This window comes from Chelonoidis abingdonii, chromosome 2 (assembly GCF_003597395.2).
Source record: "Chelonoidis abingdonii isolate Lonesome George chromosome 2, CheloAbing_2.0, whole genome shotgun sequence".
Lineage (NCBI taxonomy): Eukaryota > Metazoa > Chordata > Testudines > Testudinidae > Chelonoidis > Chelonoidis abingdonii.
In genome coordinates, this window is record NC_133770.1 from 4,521,488 (window position 1) to 4,542,636 (window position 21,149).

General features: G+C 42.3%; 1 protein-coding gene across 1 annotated transcript in view; it reads left to right on the forward strand.

Moving 5' to 3' along the window:
- Nucleotides 1–1,064: 1,064 nt before the first annotated feature.
- SMARCC1 (SWI/SNF related BAF chromatin remodeling complex subunit C1) overlaps nucleotides 1,065–21,149 on the forward strand; it is a 198,748-nt gene continuing 178,663 nt past the window's right edge. The window contains 2 exon segments of the mRNA XM_075061930.1: nucleotides 1,065–1,304; nucleotides 15,074–15,193. Of these exon segments, the coding sequence (XP_074918031.1) occupies nucleotides 1,065–1,304; nucleotides 15,074–15,193 (360 nt within the window).

Sequence of the window (21,149 nt, forward strand, 5' to 3'; positions counted from 1 at the left end):
AGGGAATATAGGGAGAGCGAAGCAGGACTCGGAGCTGGAGCAGGGCTGATTAGGCTGGCTGGACAAAGGGACTGGGCTTAGGGGATGGAGCCAGGAGATGGCAGGGACAGGAACAGTGATGGGCAGATGAGTCTGTGACCACTGGGCCCTCTCCCCTCCTGCGTGTCAGCACCAGTAGGGTGCCCAGACAGCAAGTGTGAAAAAACGGGACAGGGAATGGGGGGGTGTAAGAGGCATCAATATAAGACAAACCCCCAAATATCAGGACCGTCCCCATAAAATCATGTCCTCGGGTCAGCCTAGCCCCCAGCTATGACTCAACCCCCAGGCAGGGCGTGTTCCCCCCAGGATAACAACCTTATACTGCTACCAGTCCCCTCAGCACAGGACGCAGCCGCCTGCGGGTGGAGCCGACGCTGTGACTGGCCGGCGCGGGCGACCTCTGAGGGCAGCGGGACACAGCGTCGGGCTCCCCGGCTTGGCTAAGCAAGACACCGCGCTCACCCAAGGCGCGAGGCGGGAAACGGTTTCAGGGTAGCGGCCGATCCTCGTACGTTCCCGCCCATGGCGCGTGCGGAATGAGAACTGCAGCAGTTGGGCAGGGCGCAAGCACCTCCCGACACCGCAGGGAAGCGAGAACGAGGCTGGGAATCTCAGCAACCGAACCTCAAGCCCCCTCCCCATCCCTGTCCAAATGGCACATGCGCAAAGCGCCCCATGAGTAGCTCGGATGAGTAGGCGCATGCGCAAAGGCGTAGCGCGACCTGTGCAGGGCGGTTGAGGTTTGACGCATGCGTGCACAGCAGGGTTGGGGGAGGGGCATGCGTTAAAAGTTAGACTGGATCTTACAAGCGAGTGTGTATGGAAAGGGAGGGAGTGGGAAACTAGCGCATGCGCAGAGATAGCAGGCTTCTGGAGCGTGCGTGGAGCGCGGCCCAAGGTGCCGACGCAGAGGCGGTGGCGGCGCGGGGGGGTGGGGAACCGGCGCGTGCACGGCGGTGGCGGGGGCAGGGAGCGGTATTCCCGAGCATGCTCCAAGGGGCGGAGCGTACGGGGCTCGGCGCATGCGCGGAGGGAGGCGAGTGGGAGGCGCAAGGCCGCGGTGGCGGCGCTCGGCGAGGGTAACAATGGCAGCGGCAGTGACTGCAGGTGGCGGCCCCGGCCCCGGGGCGGCGGCGGGGCTGGCGGCACTGTCCGTATCGCGGCGGAAGGACGGCGGCCCCACGGGCAAGTTCTGGGAGAGCCCGGAGACGGTGTCCCAGCTGGAGGCGGTGCGGGTCTGGCTGGGGAAGCACTACAAGAAGGTGCGGCCCGGCCCGCGGGGACGGGGGAGCCGAGGGGCTGGCGGGGCGGGGGACTCCAGGGAAGCGCTGCAGAAAGGGGCGGCCCGCGGGGGAGGGGGGTCTAGGAAGTGGGGAGCTGCTGGGCCGGTGGTCCGGGGTCCGGCCCGCGGGGAGCTGAGTGAGCCGGGGAGGGGGCAGGGAATCGCTCCAGGAAGGGGCGGCCCGGCCCGAGGAGCTGAGGGGGCGGGTGGTCTGGGGAAGCGCTCCGGGAAGGGGTGGGCGGCGGGGCCTCGGGGCTGGCGTAGCCGGCGAAGCGCCCCAGGTAGTCCGGGAACGGTAACAAAGGGCCAGCCGCTCCTTTGGGTGGTGGGAACGGGATCCCGGCCCGGTTTACCGACCAGCGGGTTGGTAACGTGACTCTGCAGCGTTCGCCAGCGCCGGAGCATCCCGCTCCTCTCCCCAGGCGGTGGTGGCTTCGCCAGTCCTACCCCTGTGCCTTTCTCTCCGCTTCAGCCTGACTGAATCCACACTGAATAGAAGTATTAAACATCAGGTCGAGCCTAGTTTTCGCCGGTTGCACAACTTTAGAGGGAGCTCTCTTGATCTTAGTCTTAACTGTAGTTTCTTTGTGTGCAGCTGTTGGAATATATTATGTGTACTGGACTGTAAACTCTGTGACCTCTATACCACCAGCATCATGAGGTGCCAATCATGCTGAGCATGATTATCATATAACAGAGAGAAACTGTGGGGTTTTAAGTTAACTTTTATTTAAAACTACATTGCTGATGGTCTTTAGGTGCTTGTACAATCTGTGTTACTGCAGTGTCTGAGCACAATCTGTTTATCTTCAAACACTCTTATGAGAGAGAAGGAGGTGAAGTGCTGTTATCCCATCTTACAGATGAGGATTGAGACTCAGAGAATGACTTACCCAAGACCTTGTAGAAAGTCTGTGGTAGAGTAGGGAATTAAACCCAGGTCTCCTGAGTCCCAGGCTAGTATCCCTAACTATCTGGACTATCCATCATTTCTGTAACATTATTAGGTTCAGGACTCCATTGTCTAAATATAAAAACAAGAATTGAAAAATTTACCCAATGACCATTTGCATCCAAACTTGCACTGGTTTAACTAATGATGTTAAGTTAGTGTATTTAAACCAGAGCAAAACCCCTTATGTACAATTTTTTCAGTTGAATGATTCATATTGATCTAAGTGAAGTAGATTCTTTATATATTTAAGCTAAACCAAAATAACCCACTTTTAAATCAAAATAAGATTGTCTGCGCTGGGTTTTGCTCTGTTTTAACAACATTGTTTTTAAACCGATTTGTAACTCCAGGGCAGCTTTTTGATTATATACTTGTGTGGCCAATACTCTCTCAAAGCCATGACTCTTGCAATTTAAATAAAAAAATACATGCTAAACTGTATTTAAAACATGCTAATCAAATTCTTATTTATTAAAGCTTAAAAAACTAAATTATATATCTCTTGCTTTTGTTATACTTTCCCCTTTCCTTGCTTGCTCCAGGTCTTTCCTATAATAGCATGTGAAGTTATCACTTGTCCTGCATTATCTTATTCAGTGTCTTTTTTCTTTTTCACTCTATGTATTTCCACTCATGTTCTCTACCTTATTTTCTTTTTAAGTCTCTCCATATTATATTTCTCTAGTTTATCCCATCTTCTCCCTTTTCCCCTGCCACAATTCATGTGGGTCTTTGAAGCGTTACTAGATACTTAGTATCAGAGAACTAAACCTTCTAGCCAAAGTCCCAGATGAAAGTTGAGGAGCATTATCTGGAGCAAAGCCCAGATGAGAAGCCAGATATTTCCCCATTCTTCACCTAAACAGCTGGGGGGTGTTAGAAAACCTGCTGTTCCTGGCCTATGATGGGATTCCATCATTTATATCAACCCGAAGTCTAATTGGTTTCTATAAGCATGAGCTTCCTCCAGTATTTCTGGGTCTTGGAAGAAAGGAGTGTTCTTTCACTCTATTTCCCAAGATTTCCATCCCAGAGTCCCCGGCTAATGTGAGAGGAGATTGTTTATCCACTGCTTTACCACTCCTAGCCTCAGTTTGAATTCTCCTTCCTAGGGAGTAGAATCAGTGCCTGCCCTCTTGCTGTTCAGAGCTTTCCACAATCAAGGGTGTCAAGATGATGTTAACTCAGTTCTTGTTAATTTTGCTGCTGCGCATAGGATTCTGGATTGTAGCTGTGAAAATTGGCAAGGGCTTTTTCACTGTGTTGTAGCTTGTTAAGGCTCTTAGCGTCAGGAAAGGCATTGGATCCATCATAGTGTAGCTTAATACAGAGCAATTCATTGGTTAAATGTGAAGATAATTTTAACCATAATGGCCAGACACAATATTTTTCTTACATGAAAACTTAGGTTCTGCAAAGTTGATAGGACTTACCTGGAAAAGATATCTAATAATTTTTGACAAGTGGCTTTTTTAAGCCCTCTATAAAAGAGATGAATAGTCTGTTTAAAAACTGGAAAAAAAAACAAACTTCTTCTCCATTTTGTTAAACAGGGAAATTTATATAGTCAGATATCTTTAAATGTTAGTAAAACTAGAGCATCAGATATAAATGTTTATCCTTTGTAATAATAAGACTAATAGTGGTTTTCACAGGTTACAGTTTTTATAGTGAACTATTTTAGTCTTACTGTATTAATGCCAAAACTTCCATTGACTTCAACTGGTGCAGAATAGTGTCCTTAATAAATTGAACAGTTTGTGTCTGGTTGAAAAACTTGTGGCCTGCATGATACGTGGATACTGTAGAATCCAGGCTTTTTAAAGAAAAATTAAGTTTCTAGCTTTCAATTAAGCAGGTAATTTTCCAACTGTGAATCAAATATAAATCAATGCAGTGTTGTCTGCAGACTCAGGAGGACAACCTGAAACTAACTCTAAGGGTGAATTCTCATTAGGATATCTGCTCTAAAGACCCATGATGACACTAACATCAAAAATAACTCTTTCATTGTTGATCATTTCAGTGGGATGAATGGAGGAAGGGCATGGGCATGAAGTCCACGAAAGGAGGGTGGGAACTGGGAGTTGCTGTAGTGAAAGAAATCCAGAGAGAAGAATAGAAGATGCACATAAACACAGGAAAGAGAAGAGAAATCAAGAAAGGAGAATGGGGAAGGAAGAGAAACACAAAGCAAATATAGTGGTTGCCTTATTTTTCCATTTACTAAGTTTGGGTAGATGAATTAATATGAACAATTGAGCCATAAATCAAGTAAAATTGCTAGTTAAAACAGTGATACTATTAATGATGCTGAATTGATGGCAAGGACCTCTAACTAAAAGTTCAGTGACTACAAAAACAGTTCTATTCATGCTCTGTGTGCAAATCTATTGACCTAACTGGGAGTTTTGCTGTCTTTTTTGGTCAGGACTGAGATATTCTTCAACTTAATGCACATAATGTGGGACAGATACTGGACAAAATACTATTTTACACAGAAATCTCTTATTCAAACTATAAAAAGTTGAGTAATTAAATTATTTAATATAGTTTATTATTTATAGTTAACTGGTGTCTCTGAGCACTAGAGATCAGGCCATGATGTGCATGTACAGCAACTAGCATCATGTTATATTAATGATTACCCAACTAATTGCTTTCTATTTAAATACCTCTATCTACTTTAGTCTGGGCCATTTATTTAGTTCTACTGGAAACATTTTCTTAAAATCATGGATGGTCTTTAATTTCGAACACACATTTTCTTCATTTAACATCCAACACTTTTTGTACTAAAGAGATCAACAAATAGCTTTGGCATTAAAGATTATAGAATCAAATAACTGTAGAGCTGTAAGAGACCTAGAGAAGTCATCTAGTCCATCCCTCTGTGCCGAGGCAGAGCCAAATATACCTAGACTATCCTTGTTAGGTGTTTGTCCAGCCTGTTCTTAAAAACCTCCAGTGATGAGGTATTCCACAACTTCTCTTGGAGGCCTATTCTGGAGCTTAAGGACCCTTATAGTTAGACAGATTTTCCTAATATCTAACCTAGGGCCTTGTCTACACTGCTACTTTACAGCGCTGAAACTTCCTTGGTCGGGTGTGAAAAAACGCACCCCAGAACGATGCAAGTTTCAGCGCTGTAAAGTGTCAGTGTAGACAGCGCTACGCGCTGCTACGTGCCACTCCCCTCCTGGGGGCGTGTGTTTTTGGTTTTTTTGGTTTGTTTTTTGGTTTTTCTGTTTTGGTTTTTTGGTTTTTTTTTTTTTTTTTTTTTTGGTTTTTGTTTGTTTGTTTTTTTTACACCGCTGGGAGAGCTCTCTCCCAGCACTGGAGCCGCAACTACACAGCCACGATAGTGCTTCAGCGTGGGTAATGAAGACATCAGCAGCATGGGAGATTTAGGGTATAAAAGCCTGTTACTTATTGTCCTACCTTCAGTGGATATGGAAAACAATTGATCACTGTCCTCCTTTATAATAGCTCTCAACAATTTGAAGACTATCCAGTCCCTCCCTCAGTTGTCTTTTCTCAAGGCTAAACATGCCCAGTTTCCTAACTTTTCCTTACATAAAAGGTTTTGAAAACGTGACCTAATATTTGTAGCTTTCCTGTGGACTCTCCAGTTTGTCCACAGCTTTTGTAAAATGGAGCAACTAGAACTGGACGCAGTGCTCCAGCTGAGGCCTCACCAGGGGCAATAAAAGCAAGACAGTTGCCTCCTATGTTTTACATATGAGACTCCTACTAATACACCCCACAATATTAGCTTTGTTTCATAGCTGCATCACATTGTTGGCTCATATTCAATTTGTGATTCACTATAACCCCCAGATGCTTGTCAGCAGTACTACTGCCCAGCCAATTATTCTCCATTTTGTAGTTGTGCATTTGATTTTTTCCTCCCCGAGTCAAGTACTTTGTACTTCTCTTAATCGAATTTTGTGTTGTTTTCAGACCAAAGATGTAGTCCATGGGCATGGTTTTCAGTTATGTTAAGCACCTCCAAGTAGCTGCAGTCTGCGGGTGCTGAGTGCTTCTGAAAAATCAGGTTACAAAAAGCACTGACAGATGGTATGGTGGAGATCTGCAATAAAAACAAATGGATAAACAGCTGGTGTGCTGCCTGAGAATGCAAGCAACATGAGGATTGGCTGTCTTTTGAGTGTCTTTAGTGGGTATGATTTTGGATTCTGACTGAATACTGCAGTAATCTGATCCACAAAATTTTGTTTCTCAAATTGGTCTAATTTTTACTAATGCAATAGTCTAATTTTGTTTAATAAAACAAGGTTTCTGTTTTTCCTTTAAATTTTAATAGGGGGCCTCTGGGCTGGTTGAAAGAGTTGGCTTGATGGCAGAGGTGCTCAAAGTCTGCTATTTAGCCACAAAACAGTTACAGCACAGACATCAGCAGTGTCAGCTTCCCCCACACAGTTCTGTTAACATGCCTCAACTCTGACCTGGAGGGATGTTCCATGTTGCTTCAGTCCTTGGCAGTTCGGTTAGTGTTAATTTTAGTTGTTTGTGACATATACCTGTAGACTGAGACCACCAACTTGTTTCATATTAGCTACAAGTATCTGGATTTGGAAAACTTGTCATCTCAGTACTTGTTCCATAGTTTCTGATCAGTACCATTGAAACATTAAATTAGCAAGTGTGTCTCTGCTAGTTTCCTTTGAACTAATCTGAAAATAGATTTTTTTTTAAAGGAGCTAAAGAGGCAAATCTAGTATTGTTACTGTTCTGCTTTTAGCTCAAATCATTGAGTCTAGATATGGTTAATTGTCAGGAAAGTGGTGGTCTTTTGTGTGAAAGTGCTACAACATAGTTGAGTTATTTAAGGATAGTGATGGCCTTAAAGTTGGGTTTCCTTGCTTTTGTATCCAAGTCTGACATTTTAGTGTTGTTTCTGCATGTGTCTTATTTTTTTTCCTGTAGTGTCAACAGTCTGCCAGGTGAGTCTACAAACACAAAAGAAGGCATAGTCCTTGCCCTGGGGCAGCTTACTCTAAAACTTTTTATGGTTTCCTTCCCTGCAGGCTCATACGCTGCCTCTGCTCATTATGGGCAAAGTAATATGAAAATGAATGATTCATGTAAGCTTCACTGCTGTCTCCTTCCCCCAAAAAATCAGCTGTGAATCAGCTGGCAAATAAGAATCTGGTTGGATTAATATTGTTGGCAAAAGCCTATAGCAAGGCCCTCTTGTACAACTTTCAAATAGTGAATGAGAGAGGAGCCTCTAAGTTTTTCCTTTGACGTAGTGAAGTTTTCTATCCTCTTATTGTAGAAGGGGAAATTGAGGCGTAGAGGTTAAACGACATGTCCATGTTCAAGGTAACACAGCAAATCTGAGACCGCATCAGGGCTGGTATATTCTATTTCTGATTATTTCCTTTTCCAGCAACTTGACAGCCCTCAAGTTTAACTTCTTTCTGTGAGAGGTGGGAGTGGGATTCACAAGTCTCTATTAAGAAATAAGAGTGAAAGAAGTGTACTCTTCCAAATATATGCAAACCCCAAGTGCATTTTCCTGAGGGGTGGGGTGGGAGGAGGACACACTGGAATTCTAACTATAAAGTAGCAGCAAAAATATATATATTTTATTTTTTCTAAATACTGGTATTCTGGAGTGAGGTTACATTTTGTGCTCTTTTACGTTTTTAATTTTGTTACAGTAGGCTGAAGAAAGTTTCAGAAGCAAAAAAATTTACCTTGTTTTGAGTGCTGGTAAGCAATATGATCTGAATCAATGAGTATGAATTGAGGAGTCAAGATGTTTAGAGTTCTAATCCTAATTTGATTACTGACTTTTAATGTGGCCTTAGACACAGAAAAACCAAAGCACAGAAGAGAGTGTCTATCTGTACAAGGAACACTTCATACTTACCTACTTTTTAGAAATTTTAAGGGTTGGCTCACTTCTTCTGGTGCTTTGAACTTAATGCACTATATAAAGTTTTTAAAAAGTATTCAAACCATTTTAAATTAATAGAATCATAGAATATCAGGGTTCGAAGGGACCTCAGGAGGTCATCTAGTCCAACCCCCTGCTCAAAGCAGGACCAGTTCCCAACTAAATCATCCCAGCCAGGGCTTTGTCAAGCCTGACCTTAAAAACCTCTAAGGAAGGAGATTCCACCACTTGCCTAGGTAACCCATTCCAGCGCTTCACCACTCTCTGAGTAAAAAAGTTTTTCCTAATATCCAACTTAAACCTCCCCCACTGCAACTTGAGACCATTAGTCCTTGTTCTGTCATCTGCCACCATTGAAAACAGTCTAGATCCATCCTCTTGAGAACCCCCTTTCAGGTAGTTGAAAGCAGCTATCAAATCCCCTCTCATTCTTCTCTTCCGCAGACTAAACAATCCCTGTTCCCTCAGCCTCTCCTCATAAGTCATGTGCTCCAGCCTCCTAATCATTTTTGTTGCCCTCCGCTGGACTCTTTCCAAGTTTTCCACATCCTTCTTGTAATGTGGGACCCAAAACTGGACACAGTACTCCAGGTAAGGCCTTACCAGTGTCGAATAGAGGGGAATGATCACATCCCTCAATCTGCTTGCAGTGCCCCTACTTATACAGCCCAAAATGCTGTTAGCCTTCTTGGCAACAAGGGCACACTGTGGACTCATATCCAGCTTCTTGTCCACTGTAACCCCTAGTTCCTTTTCTGCAGAACTGCTTCCTAGCCACTCGGTCCCCTAGTCTGAAGCACTGCATGGGATTCTTCCATCCTAAGTGCAGGACTCTGCACTTGTCCTTGTTGAACCTCCTCAGGTTTCTTTTGGCCCAGTCCTGTAATTTGTCTAGGTCTCTCTGTATCCTATCCCTACCCTCCAGCGTATCTACCTTTCTTCCCAGTTTAGTGTCATCTGCAAACTTGCTGAGGGTGCAGTTCACGCCATCCTCCAGGTCATTAATGAAGATATTGAACAAAACCGGCCCCAGGACCAACCCTTGGGACACTCCACTTGAAACCGGCTGCCAGCTAGACATGGAGCCATTGATCAGTACCCACTGAGCCCAACAATCTAGCCAGCTTTCTATCCATCTTGTAGTCCAATCATCCAGCCCATACTTCTTTAACTTGCTGGCAAGAATACTGTGGGAGACCGTATCAAAAGCTTTGCTAAAGTCAAGGAATAAACACATCCGCTGCTTTCTCCTCATAGAAGGCAATTAGGTTAGTCAGGCATGACTTGCCCTTGGTGAATCCATGCTGACTGTTCATGATCACTTTCCTTGCAGTGCTTCAGAATTGATTCCTTGAGGACCTGTTCCATGATTTTTCCAGGGACTGAGGTGAGGCTGACTGGCCTGTAGTTCCCCGGATCCTCCTTCTTCCCTTCTTTAAAGATGGGCACTACAGTAGCCTTTTTCCAGTCATCCGGGACCTCCCCCGTTCGCCGTGAGTTTTCAGAGATAATGGCCAACAGCTCTGCAATCACATCTGCCAACTCCTTTAGCACCCTCGGATGCAGTGCATCCGGCCCCATGGACTTGTGCTCGTCCAGTTTTTCTAAATAGTCTCGAACCACTTCTTTCTCCACAGAGGGCTGGTCACCTTCTTCCCATACTGTGCTGCCCAGTGCAGCAGTCTGGGAGCTGACCTTTTTTTGAAGACTGAGGCAAAAAAATCATTGATTACATTAGCTCTTTCCACATCCTCTGTCACTAGGTTGCCTCCCTCATTCAATAAGGGGCCCACACTTTCCTTGACTTTCTTCTTGTTGCTAATGTACCTGAGGAAACCTATCTTGTTACTCTTAACATCTCTTGCTAGCTGCAACTCCAAGTGTGATTTGGCCTTCCTGATTTCGCTCACTGCATGCACTGAGCAATATTGTTTATACTCCTCCCTGGTCATGTGTCCTTCTCACTTCTTGTAAGCTGCTTTTTGCAGTTAAGATCAGCAAGGCATTTCACTGTATACCAAGCTGGTCGCCTGCCATATTTACTATTCTTTCTACACATCGGGGATGGTTTTTCCTGCAACCTCAGAAAGGATATTTAAAATACAGCTGCTCCCTGGACTCCTTCCCCTTCATGTTATTGCTTCCCAGGGGTACTCCTGCGCATTAGCTCGCCTGATGAGAGTCAGAAGATCTGGATTTTTCTGAAGTCCAGTGGTCATATCTCGGCTGCTCTCCTTTTTCCCCTGTGCTCAGGATCTGATACTCGACCCTACTTCTCATGGTCTAGCTGATCCTCCCACGGTGTTCTGTCCATGCCACTGGTTTTGCTTCGCCCTACTTAACGATCTTTCTGTCTTGTTTGTGAGAGACGAGGCAAGAGATGCTCTGGCTCTAGTGCTGTGTCTTCTTCAGCACTTGGATCCAGAATAGTCCCCTGATACACTTCCAAACAACTTCCTGTTGTCTTGTGCTGATTCTGTGGATTGCTCTCCCCAGCTAGTTATCGTAGCGTGTATTAAGGTCTGCCCATTGGAGACCCGAGGGCCTGGCATCTAGTAACTTCTGCTAGATTGGCCGGAAGGAAGCCTCATCCACTTCATCCCGCCTGGTCTGGTGGTCTATAGTAGACTCCCACCATGACATCACCCTTGTTGCTCACACTTCTAAACTTAATCCAGAGACTCTCAGGTTTTTCTGCAGTTTCATACCGGAGCTCTGAGCAGTCATATTGCTCTCTTACATACAATGCAACTCCCTCACCTTTTCTACCCTGCCTGTCCTTCCTGAACAGTTTATATCCATCCATGATAGTACTCCAGTCATGTGAGTTATCCCACCAAGTCTCTGTTATTCCAATCACATCATAGTTCCTTGACTGTGGCAGGACTTCCAGTTCTCCCTGCTTGTTTCCCATGCTTCTTGCATTTGTGTATAGGCACTTAAGATAACTCACTGGATTGTTTCGCTTTCTCGGTCCGAGACAGGAGTCCTCCCCTCTTGCACTCTCCTGCTCGTGCTTCCTCCCGGTATCCCATTTCCCCACTTACCTCAGAGCTTTGGTCTCCTTCCCCCGGTGAACCTAGTTTAAAGCCCTCCTCACTAGGTTAGCCAGCCTGCTTGCGAAGATGCTCTTTCCTCTCTCCATTAAGTGAAGCCCATCTCTGCCTAGCACTCCTCCTTCTTGGAACACCATCCCATGGTCGAAGAATCCAAAGCCTGTTCTCCGACACCACCTGCGTAGTCATTCATTGACTTCCATAATTCGACGATTCCTACCCAGGCCTTTTCCCTGCATGGGGAAGATGGACGAGAAAATTACATATTTGAGGGGAAATTAAGTTCTGAAGCTGATTTCATATGCGCTGAAACAGGAACGAAGCAAGAGTCAGAGATGGCAGAATGGATCCGCCTTGTGAAATGGGTTTTCATGGTCAGTAAGGTTGTCCTGTTATTGAACACTTCTATAAAGAAAATTCGTTTAGAGAGGATGAAGATCATGCACAAAATAGCCTTATTGGAAATGGTAGTATTTGTCATCTTGGCATGCGCAGATCATATACTGCTTTTGAGGGTGAGAGGATATGTTCTAACATGTAATGATAAGCACAGGCAAGCTACTCCACTTAAGTACTGCTGAGGCTTGTACGCCTAAAATTAGACCTGCCAGCTTTTTCTTGAGCATGTGTGCACATGCTGTTTTTGTTGAATAAAGATTTTGTCTTCAGAAACTTCTGTTAAAATAGAATGGAAACAAGATTATAAAATCTGACACTTGACTTCCCATGCTGTCAGTTTCATACCCTGTTAACTACTGTACATGTTAACTTTGCAGCTTAGTAATACACATTTTAACTACACTTTTTCCTATGCAATTTAATTGATACGTGTTGAATACTTCTTGAACTGAAAGTTCAAAATATTATGTGACATCAGACAAGGTAGAGTGATGACTTTTGTTGTGCACAATTGGCTCAGTTTTCTGGGAATTGCAGGGCTGTTGGTGATTCAGCACAACCCTGTCTGTTCATCTAAACAGTTGTACAATGAAGAGATTCAGCCACACTAATCGTTTTTTTTTGTTGTTGTTTTTTTTAAGCCCTAAACTGTAGGAGCATCAATTCGTCATCTTTTCTCTTTTACAGGCATATACACTTACAGCACTGTATGAAAGTTATGAAATGCTTTCCTTCTTGGTTAAATAAGTCTTAAAACTTCAAGAAGACAGAATATTTATCAGGAGGCATAATGGCTCTTAGTAGGTAAAACAGAGAGCACTCCTTTTAAGTCATCTGATAGAATCCAGCTCAAATTAGTAAAGAACGCTCTGTGGTGGCCTATATGAAATGGTTTGGCAATCTTTCTAGTTTATAGTGGGAAGCAATCCACATTACAAAATTACCACAACTGTCTCCCCTTTTGGCGGAGAATTGAATAATTGAACAGATTTGGAAACCATCTACCCTTTCTGTGTCATGGCTGAGACGCACACACTGGTGAGGCAACTTGGGGAATCTTGTCCTGCCATGTGTTTGTTCATAATCTTTGAATCGTTAAAACTTCATTCTCCAGATATGTCAGCCTGGCTTCTACAGTTAGTGCTAAGTAACTTACAAATTTAAGCATTTAGTTATTGAAATCTTGTGGAGAGAAACCCGTAGCCTTAACAGTAGTCTCCACTTCTTGTATGTTACTTTAGTAAATGGCTTAAATGGTTTTATTGTGGTGTTTAACAGGCTAAACTGAGATCACCAGCACCTGATATGTAGGTAACAGAATGGTTTAACAAAGAAAAGAAATACTTGTAGGAGTTCTGACTGCTGTGTAACTATTATGACTTGATGAGCTTCTCACGGTACTCTATATATACGCTCCTGGGGGAATTCTGCACTACTGCGCATGTGCGTACTTAATGAGCCCTGCGTATTTTTAAATTTTTTGTGCAGAAAAAAGCTTCTGCCAAAATGTTCTTGCACTTCCACGTTTTGTCCACCTGATGGCACTGTGGCAATAGAACAAAGCAGCAGCTGTCCACCAGTTAGGGGGGAGAGAGCCTGCCTTCTTAACAGTGGGCCAGGTTAGGAGACAGGCTATGGGGAGACAGTGTGGGGTGCTGGGGGTGGGGGTCAGATGGAATCATAAGGGCTAGTGAGGGAGGACAAACTGGGGCAGGGGCTGAATGGGAGTGGAGGCACAGGACCACAGGGGGAGGGAGGTTCAGGGCCATATGGTGATGTGGGAGGGGGTACAGAGCTACATAGGGACAAGGGATGGCTGGGTGGGGATACAGGGACACGGGCAGGCACATAGGGGCATAAGGGGGTGCAGGGCCACATGGGGATGGGGGGATAGGAACACATGGACGGGATGCAAAGGCACATGGAGACAGGCAGATGTACCTGACTGAATGGGAGAGGTTAGGGGTCGTCCAGAGTCTGCATGGGGGAAGCTTCCTAACAATCCCCCCCGCCGCCCCCTAATAACCCTGTTCCATACTTTTCCCACCCATACCTAACAACCCTCCCAAATTCACACCCAGGCTCCTTCTCAGCAATTTACTTCCTATCCCATAGATCCTCCTTTACCCATGACTCCCCCAAGCCTTTACACTGCTTCTGTGGGGTTTGGGGAATGTGGTTCTGTATTGTAGTTTAAATGAATTATTACTCAGAGTTCTGGATTAATATGCGCAGTAAGGACTCTGTTTGCCAAAAAAAAATTCCTGAATTGTCTTTGCTGTCTGTATTGTTAAAGATGTACTTGATGACAGGTCTTTTGAAATAAATGACCAAAAATAATTGAAATTCGTGTGATTATATTGTTGTTTTTGACAAAATACACAGAATTTTAAAATGTGCACAGAATTTTTAATTTTTTGGTGCAGAATTCCCCCAGAAGTATGTATAGGACTCTGGCTAGACAGAAACAGTGGAAAAAATAAGGCATTCTGGTTGGGTATTATATCAGTTGTTCACCAGGTAAAGGGCTCAATGATTAGTCTGTTTACTGACCAACTAACATTAGCCTCTCAGTTTATGTACGAACTGGTCACGCACTGAAGTACTGTGCCTGGGGAAATAAATATGTCCTGGAGAAAAATTACCTGATTATAAGTTGTTGTAAAATTGCAGAAGTTTGGTCTTCTGGATATATTTTTCCTGATTGTGCATGAACACACTAAAGATTAGTGAAGAGATGCAGCTGGAAGAGTTAATGTGGTATTCACAGGGTAACTCTTTTGCGAGAGGAGTAGACAGTGTTTTCCTAGTGAGTTGTATATATCTGAGGGCCAGAATTAGCCTTAGAACTCAATCTGATTTCTATCTCGAATGAAATATTTAATCATTTTCTGAAGAATATCGAATCCAGTGAATTAATAACGATCCACAGATATTTGCCAACTCTTAGACTAAATCTTAAAGTACAGACTATCGTGCATCAATCTAAAGCAATATATAAAATAAACAGAAAAAAAGATTTTGTAAATGTGGCTGACTATAATGACTATTCTAATGTAGCTGCTGTTCATGCAGTTAAATAACTTAATATAAAATCCATGACTGTAAAAACTAACGAATAATGAAACCCCCAAAATAGACAAATGTCCACTCTTTGCTGCTGTATTGCAGAAATACATACCTTATCCCCTCTCGTGGATTATGGCAGTGTGGTTTATTTGGGATTGAAAGGATAGTCCCTGAGAACTAAAACTGAGTTTTGTTTATGTATTTTAAAGATTATATGAGTCTAAAAGCTAGCAAAAAAAAAAAAGTGCCCTGAAGCTTGCTAGGATTGGTCTTTGAATTGCCAAAGGTATTGCACTGTCTTTCTCCCCCATCTCCAGTAAGTATGTGTTTGTGTCTTTTAGTATGTTCAGGCAGATGCTCCGACCAATAAAACATTGGCTGGGCTGGTGGTGCAGCTGCTGCAGTTCCAGGAAGATGCCTTTGGGAAACATGTCACCAATCCTGCCTTCACCAAACTTCCTGTGAGTATTTGAATGCCATGAGCAACTGCCATTATAGCGGTATACTTGTTCATCCAGTATTTTTGTTGCCAAATGGCACAATGGCACACTTCTGGCTGAGAAGGTAGATCTGTGACTGTTCTACAGTCGCTACCAGTGCTTAATGTGGATGAGTGAACAGCTTGATCCTCTTGTCTTGTGAAACAAGCTTTAAGCTATAAACATCGTGCCATTTCAATATTCAGCAACTCATTTGAAAGTGAGGAGTGGTTTTAATTTTCCAATGCCATAGTAATTTTTGTAGGGTCAAATCTGGGAATATTTTAGTGTAACTTGGATTTTATCTTTATCAGAGAGACCCAGCAATACTGATAGCATTATAACTTTCAACTTTGGTCAAAATTTTTTCACCAGATTTCGTAGATTATTCCTCATAATTATGGCTGTGTTTTAATTAGACACTATTAAATGGATCTAATCAATCTGAAAATCACTCATCTGCCCAGAAATTTGTTTTTCCTCATTGTATTGCAAATAACACTTCAATATTACTGTCAGTTTTTCTTAGCATATGTGCAACGTGCCTTAGGTGGCATGTTACCAGGATTCGTCACCAAATTTGGTCCTCTGGTTGGATCATTAGTTTCCCCGGCTTGGGCCAGATACTGATGGGGCATGCGACATGAACACTGATCCATGCCCCCCATTACTGTCACTGAAAGATTATAAGGAAAATCTTTATTTTTTCCAGTTGGGTTTACAAAGTGCACTTGATAGTACTTCTTGCATGGACAATTTCACTGTTGCTTTTATATAATTAGTTTCTTCTCTGTGCTGGCCTTGCACACTGAAAGGAGAGAGGGAAAAATACTTAAAAATAGGAAAATTTAAATTGCAAAATCATAATCATCTGGAGAAATATAAAAGGCAAATATAATGGCCGAAGCTAATTCTACTTTGGACATAGGTAGTGTGTTTCATCTAAAACTGTAGCAGATTTACAGTTCATACCTTGGAAAAGAACCCATTTTGCAAGCAGGCACTTTTGTCTAGATTTCTCACACACACACCTCCTCCACGGAGTAGAGCTGCTGCATAACTCAAAGATTATGAATAAAGTAGATTGTAGTGTTCAAGCTGGATGGTGTCACAAACGGTTGCTCTAGAGTTCTGTAAGTTTTGTTTTTGTTTTTTAAAAAAACCAAACAACCAGGATTCAAATGAAGTGTATTTTTAAAAGAAAGTATTTCTTTGCTTTAGTGCAGGTTTCTAAGACTCAAACAGCTTTCTGATTTAAACAATATGTGACTGAACTGTACATTTAAGCTTTTTATTTACCTCACTATTCCTCTTTATAGAGTTTCCAGTGGCTTGAAATGTAGGATCATGTGATGTCTCTTAAACTTGTTTATAGATTCATAGACTCTAGGACTGGAAGGGACATCGAGAGGTCAAGTCCTGTCCCCTGCCCTCATGGCAGGACCAAATACTGTCCAGGCCATCCCTGATAGACATTTATCTAACCTACTCTTAAATATCTCCAGGGACAGAGATTCCACAACCTCCCTAGGCAATTTATTCCAATGTTTAACTACCCTGACAGTTAGGAACTTTTTCCTAATGTCCAACCTAAACCTCCCTCACTGCAGTTTAAGCCCATTGCTTCTTGTTCTATCCTTGGAGGCTAAGATGAACAAGTTTTCTCCCACCTCCTTGTGACACCCTTTTAGATACCTGAAAACAGCCGTCATGTCCCCTCTGTCTTCTGCTTTCCAAACTAAACAAACTCAATTCTTTCAGCTTTCCTTCATAGGTCATGTTCTCAAGACCTTTAATCATTCTTAAAAGCAGCAAAGAGTCCTGTGGCACCTTATAGACTAACAGATGTATTGGAGCATGAGCTTTCGTGGGTGAATTCATGCATCCGATGAAGTGGGTGTTCACCCACGAAAGCTCATGCTCCAATATGTCTGTTAGTCTATAAGGTGCCACAGGACTCTTTGCTGCTTTTACAGATCCAGACTAACGTGGCTACCCCTCTGATTCTTAATCATTCTTGTTGCTTTTCTCTGGACACTCTCCAATTTCTCCACGTCTTTCTTGAAATGCGGTGCCCAGAACTGGACACAATTCTCCAGCTGAGGCCTGACCAGCGCAGAGTAGAGCGGAAGAATGGCTTTTCGTGTCTTGCTCACAACACCCCTGTTGTTGCATCCTAGAATCATGTTTTGCTTTTTTTTGTTCCTAGTATATAATCTTAAACTGATAATCACAGAGTTCTACTTTCTAGGAGCAGTAAAATGGGTTAGCACATTAAAATTAGTTCTTGCCACAAATGCAGTTGTGGTTATAGCTTCATATAATCAGCAGATTTCCTTTGGATTATAGAACATTAAGGTTGAAGAGGCTGGTGGGCTTTTTTTTATTTTTTTTTTTATTTTAGGGTATTAGAAATACAGGGCAGCTACTCTTTCAGTTGAAATGGGGCATGCATACTCTGAGGCTGGAAGGGAAATGTAAAAATAATGAGGTATGCTTGGTGAACTACGGAAAAACTATTCACCCTAGCAGTGGAAGAACAGAATTACCTTTCTCGACTGCTAAAACTACTAATGGTAATGTTATTTGAGCATATCTATTCTGGTTAGAAAATATATTACCTGAATTATAAATACATGACATGAATTCATAACTACCACTAATCTGCAGTAACTATAAAACTGACATCTCTCCTATCATAATCAGTTGGAAAGGTCAATGTAATAAAATACTACTCCTTAGACTGACTGACTTACAAATCTCTTTATTGCTTTAAATATGGAATCTTCAGTATATTTGTTTTTTTATTGAAATCCTCAGAATAGACTTTAAAACCTTAATCCTACCAACTGAGACGAATGGGTTAATACTCCCCAATTTACACCAGTGTTACCTCGATGCATAATTAGCCCATAATACTTTGAGGAAATGACTTGCAAATTTGGCATGTACCATAGACCATCTAAAAATCTCTTTAAAATGAATGGTGTATTATTAAATATACAAAACCAATGTGCAATAATGTTTTGAGGGCTGCAAAGAATTGTTGTTGTTGTTGTTCAATATTAATGCCAGTTTGGAAATAATGTGCCTAGAGGTTCCAGTAGAAGATCATGTCTCCGTTATGCTAGGTACTCTACCCACATGTAATAGAATAATGGTCCCTGTTCAGAAGAGCTTACAGGCTAAGCATATGATGAGGGACAAAAACTGGACACAACAAAGGGGAAGAAGACTAGTGAGGCCACTGTAATAATAGAGAAGTCACGGAACACTCCCTGTATCAATAATTCCATGATTATTTTAGACTAAGCTTCAGTGTCACGGACATTTTATTATGTAGCTTTAAAATGTGGCTATGTAAGAGAGATTTTTTTCACCAAGGATTTTAGCTGTTTACTCGTGACAAAACACAGCTATACATACCTATTATTAAACAAATAATTTGATAAACAAGAATATCTATGCAAACATCTCAAAATGGCAATTATTAAACACATGCATTTTTCAGTACTTCCAGTCATTATAATAATCTAAATATATAGAATTGTATGCAATCAAATTAAGCCTGTAATGACATTTGAATAATTCCTTATTTCTTTCGTTGCTGTATTAAGAACAAGACCCACCAACCCTAAATAACCAATAGCCTGGTTGTAAGATGCTCACCTGTGAAGTGAGACATCCAGGTTCAAGTCCTTGTTGCAAATCAGGCAGATCAGGGACTTGAATTTGAGTCTCCCACAGTACCCTAACCACACAGCTGTTGGCTATTCTGGATCTGGGGTGTTCGTTCTCTCTCTCTCTCTCTCTCTCTCTCTCTCTCCCCCTCCCTCCCCCGATTTCCCCAGTAATTGCGTCCTTTACCCGGGAACTCTTCCTGCTGGATCTTGTTGAAAATGCATTTTTAATGGAAAAATTGTCAAATTTTCAGTCAGCTCTAAACTTACAAATATCCTGACTAGCAACCTTGGCAAAGAATGTTAAAATCTGAAGCATGCTTGCCAATTTAAAACTAGAGTCCTCTCCACTGTTTTGTCCTTGCTCTAGAAAGCAATCCTATATTGACTCCTTAGAGACTGAATGGAACCTAATGGATTTTTTAAATCTTCAACTGATGATGTACTCTCAATTCTGGATTTCTATCTAAAATGTCTCCCCCACCCCCTTTTTTTTTTTGGTAATGCGTGGTATGGTATACCCTGTTTGATTGGTTGACTTGAAATAATGCCTTGTATGCTTCGGGTACTCTAATAAATAAGTGTGAGGTGCATTTAGCAGTAAGTCTGCAAAACAATATTTTACTGGTCCTCACAAGATAAACTTTTCTTTTTGTAAAAAAAAGAAAAAAAGAAAAAAAAAAAAAAACTTATACACAGAAAGAGATCTTCAGGCTCTGCCCCGTCCAATCTTCCTGCTTCAGAAGTGGAGCCCCGCTAATTGGTTTATATCTTTTATTTTTCAAGGATATCTTCATTAGGAAAACAGTCTGAAACGTTCTTTTAAAAACAAATACTGAGATTCCCCTTTATCTCTTTAATCCATTCCACTCCTTTGTTTCTGTTTTTCATAGATGGGGGCTCAGTGATACATTATGTTCTTACAGTATGTAAGAATCCTGTGCCAGGGGGCTTGGGGAAGAGTGCTGCGTTATACATCAAGAATATATGCACTTGTTCTGAGATCCAGAAGGAAGTGGGAGGCTGACCAGTTGAGATTCTCTGGGTAAAGATAAAAGGGTTAAAAAATAGGGGTGATGTCACGGTAGAGGTCTAGTATGCACCATCAAATCAGGAAGAGGCGGTGGATGAGGCATTTCTAGAACAGATAAGAGGTATCCAAACCCCAAACCTCGTAGGAATGGAAGAGTTTAACTACCCAGGCAGCTGTTGAAAAAGTGATACAGCAAAACATAACATTTCCAGTAAGTTCTTGGAATGTATTGAGGACAATGTTATGTTTCAAGAAGTGGAGGAAGCAATCAGGAGGACAGCTATTTTAGACTTGATTCTGACAGACGTGGAGGAATTGGTAACAAATCTGAAGATGGAAGGCAATTTGAGAGAAAGTGGTCATGAAATTATAGATTTCATGATCCTAAGGAAAGGAAGAAATGAGCACAACAGAATAAGGACAATGGACTTTAAAAAAACAGGTTTTAACAAACTCAAAGAACTGGTAGGTAAGGTCCGGTGGGAAGAAAATCTAGAGGAAAAAGGAGTTCAGGAGATCTGGTAGTTTCTCAAGCAGACAGTGTTATACACACAACTACAAACTATCCTGAGATGAAGAATGGAAAAGGGTCACTATGGCTCCATGAGGAAAATCAAATTTAGATTAGATTTAAGGAAAAACTTTCTAATTATAAGGGTAGTTAAGTTCTGGAATAGGCTTCCAAGCAAAGCTGTGGAATTCCCATCGGAGGGTTGGATTTTTTGTTTTTAAGTTTGGCAAACGTGTCAGGGATGGTCTAGGTTTTCTTGGTCCTGCCACAGCACAGCAGGCTGGAGTTGGTGACTTCCCAAGGTCCCTTCTAGCCCTACATTTCTGTGATTCTGTATAACATTGATTTCCATATAAATATGACAATACATATCAGAGTTGGCCTTTGAGCCCCCAGTCTGTGGGAAATAGAAATATAAAGGAATGGAATGTATTAAGATGAAATTTAGGATGCATCTGATTTCTCTGTGTGTTTACAATTAAGCTGCTTAATTTTGAATGTATATTTGTTTTTTTACGGCTTGGAATGTTTTTACGTGAGTGAAGAGTAAAGCTTTGTAAAGTAAGCCCCAGATGAAAATGAAATGGTACATTTGTGAGTTTGTTGGATTTGTGTTCTGTACAGAGTTGTGTACATTTAATGATACAAAGCGTATCTTTGCTATCATAGCATTGAAGATGTCACTTTTGGTCAGTGTTCACCCTTCTGTCTCCT